The sequence below is a fragment of the Anneissia japonica genome, unplaced genomic scaffold, assembly GCF_011630105.1.
Source record: "Anneissia japonica isolate Jap-2015-1 unplaced genomic scaffold, ASM1163010v1 scaffold287919_len575428_cov197, whole genome shotgun sequence".
Lineage (NCBI taxonomy): Eukaryota > Metazoa > Echinodermata > Crinoidea > Comatulida > Comatulidae > Anneissia > Anneissia japonica.
This window is the reverse complement of record NW_022718751.1, coordinates 371605-383845: the sequence shown is the minus strand read 5'-3', so window position 1 is coordinate 383845 and position 12241 is coordinate 371605. Positions and strand designations below refer to the sequence as shown.

At 34.4% G+C, this 12241-nt stretch overlaps 3 protein-coding genes across 3 annotated transcripts in view; 1 reads left to right on the top strand and 2 right to left on the bottom strand.

Annotated features, from left to right (window-relative positions):
- Positions 1-1505: 1505 nt before the first annotated feature.
- LOC117110604 (transcription factor SUM-1-like) lies at positions 1506-2840 on the bottom strand. The gene has a single exon (XM_033253363.1). The coding sequence runs from the start codon at positions 2508-2510 to the stop codon at positions 1944-1946; it is 567 nt and encodes a 188-aa protein (XP_033109254.1). The 5' UTR covers positions 2511-2840; the 3' UTR covers positions 1506-1943.
- Positions 2841-6506: 3666 nt separating this feature from the next.
- Positions 6507-9966, bottom strand: LOC117110605 (prefoldin subunit 1-like). Its single transcript, XM_033253364.1, has 4 exons — positions 9830-9966; positions 7883-8049; positions 6898-6982; positions 6507-6618 (listed from the first exon to the last, which is right to left on the bottom strand). Exons 1-4 carry the CDS (start codon positions 9854-9856, stop codon positions 6529-6531), a joined length of 369 nt encoding a protein of 122 aa, XP_033109255.1. The 5' UTR covers positions 9857-9966; the 3' UTR covers positions 6507-6528.
- A 189-nt stretch (positions 9967-10155) lies between these two features.
- LOC117110609 (glyoxylate reductase/hydroxypyruvate reductase-like) overlaps positions 10156-12241 on the top strand; it is a 9081-nt gene continuing 6995 nt past the window's right edge. The window contains exon 1 of the mRNA XM_033253368.1: positions 10156-10368. Within this exon, the coding sequence (XP_033109259.1) occupies positions 10202-10368 (167 nt within the window). The 5' untranslated portion in view covers positions 10156-10201. The remainder of the gene's footprint in view (positions 10369-12241) is intronic.

Here is a 12241-nt window from a genome sequence, read left to right as displayed (position 1 = left end):
GTTAACCTTTAATTGAGTTAATTTTTTTAAAATTAATGTTCTATTTTGTTAAAAACGTATATTTTCTTTATTTTAGCAACACATTCAACTATTAGGATAGGTTATTTTTGCATCTATCAAACACATAGGCATATAACGTTGTAGGCTGTTCACAGACAAACACACAAATAAACAGGGGCGAAAACATAAATCTCCTTAATTGGCCGAGTTAAAGTAACTTTGAACGTTGTGTAAACGTCATTTTCTTACTTTGCTTATAATATAGGCCTATACCGCCTCTATGCTGCTCAAAGAAAATTACCTACCCAATCACAATGTTCGCAATCGCTTTATCTTTTTCTGCTTGCTATGGAACTTAAGCCTATACAGTAATGAATGACGATTAATAATAAACGCCTCTCATAATTGGTGTTATTACATGATCATAAAGACTAATTGACCCTAACCAAGTTAGAAAAATGTAATTCCACTGGAGTAAAACATTATTAGAATGTGTTGAGAATGATGTTGCTTCCAATAGTCTTGTTTACAGTCATTGGGGTGGGGGGTTATTCGAGGGAGGCATTTATTCCAAATGAGGCCCTGAGGGGAGCGTTTATTCGAGGGTGGCGTTTATTCAAAGCGGGGCGTTTATTCAAATAAATACGGTATTTAATATTGTTCTTTGCTATTCAAATTATACATAATTTTAATATTATAAAAGCTTTTGTTATTGTTATATTTCAATCATGACACTCAAGACTTTCTGTTATTGCCGCCACGCTATTGGAAGAAGAGATATAAACAAAAGAAATTAAAATATAATACGGTACAAAATACATACAATGTAGGAAACTTTATTGCTAGAAAATGATTTTATAAAATGCATGGCCTAATTATTATATGAATACTAACATTATAATACATTTCCTGATCTGATATTACCCAAACGGTTAAATACAAGCGCGAAATTATACTCCTAATATGCGTGCCTAAACTACCCCTTTGATCCAAATTAGACGTTATTTACACTTGTTATATTCATTCGACATCGTTTCTTTAAAATGTCTTAAACATACAAACATTGAGATATACATATAAAATAATAAGCACCATATAATATAATTGCTATTCCTATTTTAATCGAGTGGTGAGTACTTGAAAACAAGCGTATTATATTAGAGTGTTTTAGACGTGGAATCACGTGAGTTACTGCCGGTACGGTACCCAAGCAAAAAGAAAAAAGAAAAGAAAAGAAAAAAAAACACTTGTTGTGCGTCGATTCTTTGAAGTTATTTAAAATCTCTTAAAAATACAAGAATTAATATATACATAATATAAAATAATAAGCACCATATAATATAATTGCTATTCCTATTTTAATCGAGTGGTGAGTACTTGAAAACAAGCGTATTATATTAGAGTGTTTTAGACGTGGAATCACGTGAGTTACTGCCGGTTATATATATATATAAAATAACTAAATATATAATAAAGAAATAAAGAATAGACCCATGGACAAAAGAAAAGAGAAAAAAAAAAAAAAAAAAAAAAAAACCAAAAAAAAACACTTGTTGTGCGTCGATTCTTTGAAGTTATTTAAAATCTCTTAAAAATACAAGAATTAATATATACATAATATAAAATAATAAGCACCATATAATATAATTGTTATTCCTATTTTAATCGAATGGTGTCTACTGGTACTTGAAAACAAGCGTATTATATTATAATAGGCCTATATTTTACTCGTTCCATTAAACCAACAAGACTGTTCTTAAAAGGTTTACATCAGAAGTTTTATTTAAAGGTCCAATGATTAAATACGATAGCAACAACTTGGTGAGTCCTGGTCAGAAGAACCAATTCTTCTTCGGAATGCATTATATGTTTGTCTGTAGTAGTTCTATAGAAACAGTTTTTTTAAAGAATACGCTGCTGTATTTTGCGTTCTTTGAATGATGTCACGTCTCGCTGGCGTCGATTTTATCCGTTATGCTAGCAGCCAACGAGTTTTCGTCAACTTGAATATCATCTCCATTACGATCCGGCTCCTTTAGCAACCGTGATAACGCCAAAATATACGTTTGTGCTAACAGCAAAGTCTCCATTTTACTTGTTTTACCCTTGGATGGATAATTCGGCACGACACGACGCAGTGCGTCCATTGCTTCGTTCATCTTTCGCATACGCCTCCTTTCTCTTGCGTTTACTATCATCCTCCGGTCCTCATCTGCCGAACTCGAGGTCTTATTCAAGACACAATTATGTATGCCTACTGCGAGATTCTGCGAAATCTGCTGCCCAGAAAGAACAAATGAAGTCTGATTGCAATGACTATTTCCTTTGCTATGATATCTCCATTCCGCCAGGCCGTAGCTTCTGAAGTCCATTTGTTGGTATGCATCTGTTGCATTAGAATTGTCTGTTCCTGACTCCTGCAAGCAGAATTGTGCATCTTGTCCATTAGTAAGAGGATAGAGAACATAGTCCGCTGGAGTGCTTGTTTTCTTCATGACTGGCGAAAACATCCTAAAATTTACTCCGTGATCCCTTATAACGAAGAGAATTACTACCTGTACTGATTATTTAAATATATCGAATAATTAGATGGTATTTAATTGAAATCAGGATCGCTTGTTCAGAATTCAGGACGGTTATTTTACTTGTTCACGTTGTCACCAACAGCATTATCTTTTCGACAACTGACTTCGACTCGAATGCACGGGGTTTTAGCTGTTGCGGGTATGCCTTTTATTTACATTTTGCATAATGAATAGTATTAATGATCAACTTTTAAAGATAGCAGGGTATCTTAGACGTGAAATCACGTGAGTTACTGTCGGTACCCAAGCGCAAAAAAAAAAAATAAACTAAAAAAAAAAAAAAAAAAAGATAGAAAGAAAAGAAAAGAAAAAAAAAAACACGCTTAGTACGTCGATTCTTTTTGAAATAATCCATGTTTTTGTTTATCTTAGACGTGAAATCACGTGAGTTACTGTCGGTACCCAAGCGCAAAAAAAAAAAAAAAAAAAAAAAAAAGATAGAAAAAGAAAAGAAAAAAAAAAACACGCTTAGTGCGTCGATTCTTTTTGAGATAATCCATGTTTTTGTTTGTTCACTGCATTATTTCAAAATAAACATGATTTGATGGTTAACTTATGCCATATATAATACAATAGATCAATGTACTTTCTCTCAGTTACGTAATTGCAGACAACAATTAAGGTGTTTAGCCAATCACAGGCTTAAATGACACACGTAGACCACTGATTGGTTTATTTCTTAGGGTTTTACTTAGGTAACTCCATGTAAATCGCAGAGAATATCTAATTCCTTAACCAATCACAAACCAAAAAGACACACGCGACCATCGATTGGCTAATACATAACTACTTGACCGTCATAACTCTATTGAGCTTCCAGTATGTGGCACAATAGGCCTCTCTTGTGTGTGATAGTTCAATAATTGAAAAAGTCTTAACGTTAGCTATAAAGAATGGCACGCGCCAAGAGATTGACGGCTCGTTAAGACGTGAATGCATAATATAAGGGCTGGTTTCAAGTCAGCTGCAACTATGACTTTTAAGTAGGCCTAGTCCCCGTGTCCAAATACTTAAGTGTCAAGAAATTATTCAGTATTGCACGTTTATTAAACAAGAAAACTCCATGGTATACCCATGCATAATATTGTATCTCATATTTAAGCAAAGAAAAAATGTTCCTCGTCCACCCCATATTTCATCCCCATTCCTCCAACATTTTTTTACGGCATCAAATATAGAAAACTACGGTACAGCATCGTCGTTGGCTTCACCGTTATCCATCCGATAGCAGGCCTTTCGCTATGCCCATCCCATCCATCCCCAGGAACATACTGTAGTCGAGTTAGGGAACTACGGCCCAGGCACAATCCTTTTTTTTTCATAACCATCACCCACCCGCAAGCGGCGCAGACAGTCCTCAGGGCAGTCCTAACCCCGAACGAAATAGAAACCATGATCAAACTCCCTGATCCAAGCAAGCACTGAGCAAACTTACCATTGGATTCAGCCAAGGCATATTACGTTTTCGCCTCTACCGAAAGCAGTCAGGTCTTCCTGTCAGGCAGCTTTCTCTCTCCCCCCCCCCCCCACCTCTGTAAATGTATATCTTAGAGCCACCACTTCATCTGGGGGAAGAGAACGTCTCTTTATGTTCACAAGGTACACGCAATTCTGTTCTCATCCCTCTCCATTCTATTCATCAACCAGGGACATACCAGTCAAGGGAACTACAAGTATTATAAGCCTACTGTATAACTTTCTCTACCAATATAATCAGCTTACAAATCAAGAGTAAAATAAAACATCTCGACATAGTTTATTTGTTGTATTTACTTTCTATTAGTTCAATTCCATTGGAATCTTGTTAGATGTTGTGAACATTAATGTCAATTTAGCATTACACATTCATTGTAGAGCCTTAAGGAAGATAAATATCATAACAGGCAGACGATTTAAATTTAGCATGGTTGCTGATGATTTAGTGGCGGATCCTGGAATCCGTAACAAAGGGTCGTGGCCAAGCGAGAAACTTTTAGATAGAAGATCCATCCACCTCAGCCCGGTGCTGCTTTTGGTGCTTTTTAACACTGACTGGGGAGGGGGTTCAAGCGCGAGTAATTTTTGGAGGGGCGTGTGTCCCTCTCACCCTCTAGGTTCGCCACTGCCTCGGCCCCACCAAGAAATATTATGATTATGGCACTTCTAAATGGCCGGAGATAGCACTCCCAGAATAAAATTTTCTTTTTGTCTTCATTATTTTTTTTTACGTTGAAAAATTTGGGAGGGGGAGGAAGAGAAAGGGGGCCCCTTCGATCCTCCACTGTGATTAGAACCATTGAGGACGGGCTGATAGTTCCAGCTCTCATGCTTCAAAGGGATAGACAATAATCTTACACCCACAACAAATGTTTATCTAAATACAATGAGTATTCAATATACATTCTGAACACATGGTAGTCTAGGAATTATGCAATTGAGAATATGGTTGTGGTTATACATGATCTTAATTCGATTTACAAGCCTTTCATATGCCATTTTATATTCAAATAAATGTATTAGAAAACAAGGATTAACATTCTTACAAGTAACTGGGCTTCACTAATCAGCTTTGGTTTGAAAAAAAAATTAAAATTGGAAGGATAGAATTATTAGTAACTCAATCACAGCAACAATAAATCATGGAATACACAACAAATATTTTACTATGCAATTCCTTTATTTTGCAAGCAAAAAAGTACACAAACATCGATATACAGTATTACTGGACCACTGTCTGGGGTGTCAAGCTGAAAAAATCCGCATCTAGCAGATCTGTTCAAATGAGCTTTATGAAACAAAGGAGTCACAAGTTGGAAGAAGGCATTTCCGGGAGATCTGCGGTGGTGGGTTAAAAGGGGGGGGGGAGGGGCCGAAGAGTGGGTGAACGAAGGGACTTTGTACAGATGGAGGGTCTAAACCACATTAGCCCCAATATGGTTGGAGCTCAGGAAAGAAAATGTATGATTATATCACCTATAGATGGCTGAAAATGGGCCTCCCAGATTTAAATTTGAATATAATTTTCTTTTCTATATCATTCATAGCTTTGAAATATTTAGGGGTCCCGAGCCAGCATCCCCCTTCCTTGAATCAGCCACTGATCTGGTTAATGAGCTTGTTTAACACATTTCATTTTATTTTGCTGCACAGTGATACACATTGGCTCTGACATCTGTGAAAAAATTGATAATGAAGCAGTAAAAACAGGCAAAATTATACATATGCAGAGATGGGTTAATTTCCAGGAGATTCTTGCTTGCTTGCGGGAGTGCGGGAGGCCGTTCCTCTAGATGTGTATAAGAGACAGATATAATACTAACTGGCACTGATTTCTAGGGACACATTTGACAATACAGTACTTTGTAATAAAAACTTGCAAAAACGTGCTACCATGAGGGAGATGTGTTATTTTCCCAGAGATTCTTTCTTGCTGAAGGTAGTGCGAGAGACTCCTGTGATTTGCAAAAGAATTGGGACCCCCTGAACTGTATCTTTAAACACTATCAAAAACTCAGGCAAGTTGTGAATATAACAATGAAACAAAATACTGTACAGCTGTACCAGCAAGCAAAGCAAGGAAGCTAGGACTGAAAAAAAAAAAAAATAAATAAAAGTGAGGCTTTGCTTGCTAAAGGCACTGCTAGGCTGTTCTGAATTATAAGAGATATCTGAATGAAGCCTAGGATAAACTTAGCATGAAAATTCAGTGGATTCATAAGAATTAGTTTAATTATAAGAGTACAGTACTGGAATGACTCCAATGTAATGTAAAAAATTCAAGCACCACCGAGTTTAATTTGTCTCTAAATTGCTGTCCAATGCACAACCAATATTTAAGCATGTCACGATGCTGCTCTAGCCAATCTTATAATGTTGGCGCTCTTGTGCAAGAATGCATCACTTGGAGGCGAATGTATACACTTCTTGACATCTACGATTTTTCCCAAAAAAGTTCTTATATACTTCATTTCAATATAGCTTGTTTGGATGCGACCATCTCACGTAAGTTATCTTCGCTTTCCTTCAGTGTACGCTCCAAATATGTCTTCTTCGACTAAGAAATCAAATGAAAAGGGTAATTTAAAAACATTATCTAAAATTAATAATGTATCATATATTAACCTAAACATGAAACGTGTTACATGTTCACCAATAACATGACTTCTCATGCATATTCATGTTATTGGCAGATACTTAAATGTAACATATGTGACTACACATAAATGCTGGTATAGAATATAATCATGAATGAAGCTAGCATGGACTTCATTCTACATCAAGTTACTAATAAAATACATCAAATTGTTCATTGGGAATTTAGTAAATTTCTTACTTCTAAATCCTTGACTTTAGTTTCACATTTCTTTACTCTCTCAGACAGTAAGTTTTGAATAGTGGGAATATCTTGTAATATAAACCTGCAAGGAAAATAATTGTATATTAGAAATGTTCCAAAGAAAAAAACAAGCATTCATAATAATATAAATGTATAAGGCAATTTCACAATCTGTTATCATCATCATCATTGTTGTCAATGTCGTTGTCATCATCACCATCACCATCATCATCATCATCATCATAAGTGTGACAACTACCAACATCATCATTTGCATCACCATCATCTTTGCCATCATATCACCACAATAGTTATCATCATTACCACCACCACAATTACCATTAGCATCATAATTATCACCATCACTGCCACCACCACCACCACTATAATGATCATCATCATCATACATCATCACTATCAAACTAGCACCACCACTAACATCTGACTTCATCATCATCATAACAGTATTATTATTATTATTATTATCATTACTATTATCATTATACTTATTATCATCATCATCAATCATTCTTCATTAAAAAAAAATAAAAAGAATGTAACAAAAACCCAGGTTATGGCTTTATCAAGCACATACAGGGTTTCACAAAGGAACCAAGATTAAAAGTGTAAAAGAAACCTCAAACATTACTTTTTTGATAGAGCAAAAATATTTTTTTAAAAAGCAAAAAAAAAAATAAAAAAATTACAAGTACAGTATTGGCAATTAACCCCCAAAAAAGACAAGCATTAATATTAATATAAAGCTATAAGGTAATTTGACAATTTAACATCTGACGTTGTCATCACCATCATAACAGTATCATCATTATCACTATCATAATTTTAATTATTATCAGTATCACAACTGTACATCATAATCATTATTATCATAAAAACAAACAAACAAAAAAAAAAAAAACAATATTGCCATTGTTACCATAAATATTGTCTTCAGACAGATTAATTCACCGTGGAAACTTACATTCTACCAACCCCTTCATAGACTCTTGTTTCCTGTGGATATTTTCCTATCTCCGTGCTAGTTAGCTTGGCGTGTTGTTGTGATCGTTTCTGAAACTCGATCTGTGTATCTGCAACCCTAACCTGCTGTGTGGTTTCTACCATCTTTACTTGTTGCTCTTGGAAAGCCTGCAATAAAATAAATAAAAATAAATATGCAAGTCCATTCAATGGTGATAGTATATATATGTGTGTGTGTGTGTGTGTATGTGGTTATGTGTATATGTATGTGTGTATGTATATATATATATATATATATATGTATGTGTATATGGGTGTATGTGTGGCCACAAGTCAACTCGGCCACAAAAAGTTCGGCTGCAGTCAACTCGGCCACAAGTCAACTCGGCCACAAGTTAACTCGGCCACAATTGTTATTATTGCTGCTATATTGGTGTCATTTTTATTATTATTGTTATTTTTATTACCGTTAGTTTTAATATTAATTATTAGTCTTAGCATTAATTAACATTATGTATTGTTTAAATTTTTGCTGATATTATTATTGTTACCATATAAATAATACAAAATTCTCGATTTTTTTATTCATATATTATTATATATTAGTCTTAAAATAATTTAATCAGTAATATTAATAACTAAATGTAAACAGTGATACAGATAAGAAAACTAAAATAAAATGAAATGAATCATGAATGGAAAAGGAAATAGAATGAGGAGGTAATTGGAATGAAAATACGGTTGAACTGAATAATAGTTACAATAACTAAATTGATAATAATTAAAAGATAATTTGTAAAATTAAAATGTAAATGATTAATATAAAATTAAAAAGATAAATTTAAAATAAGTAATTGATATGTAGTTGATATTATGCATAAAACGTCCACTTATAAATCATCATCGTTTCGTTATATTATTAATATTAATGATGATGATAATTTCAAAGTTGGGGGGGGGGGGAAGAACACCTGTGCCAGCTTCTCTATCCACTTGAATCTAATCATGCATAAAAATATTCAAGAAAGCACCATTATTACATCCCCCTTAGGAAACAATTATACACAATACAGTGGTGGATTTATGAGGGGGCCCCTAATTTTTTCAAAAATTATAAATCAAATAGAGCAAAAAAGAAAATATTAAAATTTAAGTCTGAGAGTGCCACTACCAGCCATCTAGAGGTGCCATAATCATCAATTTTCTTACCTCAGCCCCACCCAGCTATGGTGGGACTGAGGAGGTATTGACACCCTATCAGTGAAAGTCCTCTCGGGGGGGGGGGGCTCCTCCCTCTATTTCTCTGTATTCTCTCAAGTGTGAATTCCAGCATACACTAAATTTATTCAACAGAACTACATAACAACAGACCATGTATACTAAGTGCAAGATTAATTTTAAAGCTGGAAGACATAGAGACCACAGCAAATGCTCCCCCAATCTGTTACCAAATTCCATCATTCTTACATAGTATGCTTCAATGAGCATGACAAACTCCTGGTCAATGACCAGTTCTCACAAATTCATTGTGAGACAGACGGATCAGTAGACAGTTTCTCTAACAAAAAACCTCAGATAACAAATGCCCCTAGGCCTAGCTAGCTAGGCATGTAAGCCTCTAGACCTAGCCTAGGCTAGGCTCAATTTAATTGAAAGTTTTACTTTTACTCATCATCATTCGACGTCGACAGCGCCTATACTCAACCTATCCTAGCATACACCTACCCTAGGCTAGTTGCTACATCTCCTAAGCCTGATTATAATTAAAATATTAGCTTTTTTTGTAGCCTAGTTACGTTGACAACAAAACAAGGCTAGGCTAGGCCTAATCTAGGTCGGCAGGCGAGGAGCCCAACTCTCTAGGGTAGGCCTAGGCATAGTCCCTAGACCTGAGTTAGGCCAGGACTAGGATAAGCTAAAATAATTATTGACTGATCAATGTAATTACCTTTTTAAGTTCAAGATCAACATTCATCGTGCTTTACTATTATCGTGTACCTGTTAGTATTTATAGTTTTAAACAGCAACAAATAAATTGTGAAACCTGGCTAAGCCGGCCTCTAGGCTAATCGTTATTAATGGAGCGCCCCCAATCATGTTTGAGTAACAACAAATACTCTTGTGTTATAAATTTTTACTGAATATAGTATTATGAAAAAATATACAAATATGCACAATAATTTTATTTTTAAAATATGTATTTTAAAAATTTCTAAAGGTACTATTTATTATTATTAAAACTCTTATTTATAGTATATGGACATTTTACTAGCACAGATGAGCAGCCGACAAAATGGAAGCGCCCACGTTCAAGTGAACGATGCTCAAATCAATGTCGTTGTTAATGTTAGCGAACATTTCTAGACCTAGATTGTATTCTAAGCCTCTATTCTTAAATTTTTGTCGAAAAGTGAATTCTAGGATGACCAGATATATTTATGTAACTCGAAAGATATCACCCAAGGCGTTGGATATTCTGAAAAAGAGGTAGGCCTATTCGGAAAATCTAGGTTGGTAGGGTAGTAGTAGTAGGCCCGAATTCGATCCAACTCGGCCACAAGTCAACTCGGCCACAAATCAACTCGGCCACAAAAAGTTCGGCTGCAGTCAACTCGGCCACAAGTTAACTCGGCCACAAGTCAATTCGGCCACAATTGTTATTATTGCTGCTATTATTGGTGTCATTTTTATTATTATTGTTATTTTTATTACCGTTAGTTTTAATATTAATTATTAGTCTTAGCATTAACATTATGTATTGTTTAAATTTTTGCTGATATTATTATTGTTACCATATAAATAATACAAAATTCTCTATTTTTTTTAATTCATATTATTATTATATATTAGTCTTAGTATTATTATTTTAATAATAGTAATTTTAAAAATATTGTTATTGGTGTTTTATTGGTATTTTTCTCATATTATTATTATTATTATTATTATTGTTATTTATGATTGTTGTTGTCACCTTTATTATCGATATTATTACCCTATTATTACTAGTAGGCCTAGTATTATAAGTATCGTAATTATTATTATTATTACTACTAATTAGTGTACTATTATTATAAAAATAAACGTTATCTTTAATTTATTATTGCTGTTATTACCTTTAATGTTATTATCACTAATTAGTATTATTAAAATAGATATTTAAATATCGTTATTATTACCATATTATTACTATTAGTATTGTTGAAATAAATATTACTATTAATATTGTTGTTGTTATCACCTTTATTACTGTCTCTTATACACATCTAGATGTGTATAAGAGTATTATGACTAATTAGTATTATTAAAGTAAATATTTGAAAAGGACCGACATGTCACTGGTGATTCACGTCATTGGATGCATCCTTGTCACTGACGGGTTTCAAACATAGCCGCAATGGTCGAACAAATATGAAGGACTGAAGTCTGTCACTCGACAATACCAATTGTTTAGTTCCTATTGTGGATAATTGATACTAGATGCTGCACCCCACCTAATTTTAACGTAGGCCTAATTCTTGGGCGTGGTTCTGAAGAATATAGTATCGAAATGCACGCCATCGTGCATTCATTTGATTTTAGTCGGATTTAAAAACATTTAAAAAAATCATAATGTAGTTTTTCTATTTCAATTTTTTATGATTAGGTCTACAGTATGTACTCATGATTTATGTCAGTGTTTTAACGTGAACAAAATTAAACATTAATACATGTGTTTTTCTTAATAATTAAGATTGCTTAAATTGTTAATGTTACAATTGCCAGATTTTATTCCATTCTGTAAGTGGCGGGTTTTCTCTGTTGAACAAGAGTACTGAAGAAATGTATACAACGATCTCACGACAATGAGACGATGATCAGAATTTTACTAAAATATACTGTGTACTTCATTTTAATCATATTGAAGATTTTAATTATAAATAACTTGTGGCCGAGTTGACTTGTGGCCGAGTTAACTTGTGGCCGATTTGACTTGTGGCCGAGTTGACTTGTGGCCGAGTTAACTGCATCCGAACTTTTTGTGGCCGAGTTGATTTGTGGCCGAGTTGACTTGTGCCCGAGTTGACTGTGACCGAGTTGACTTGTGGCCGAGTTGACCTGCTTCCGTAGGCCCTAGGCCTAGTAGTAGGTAGTAGGCGTCTACTAAGCCTAAGGTAAGAAGGGCATATTATGTCTCCTACCTATTATTATTGCTACGTTTAAAATGTTCAGCCAACCATGGCCAAAGGAAATAGCCTAATCCTAGGTTAAGCAAATGTCAGTTGCAGGCCCTTAGACTATAGTAGGTGTAGGCGAAATTTATCGGACATAAGATATTTGGCGGCTGTGCCACTGACCTAGGGCCTAGGCCCTAGGCTAATAA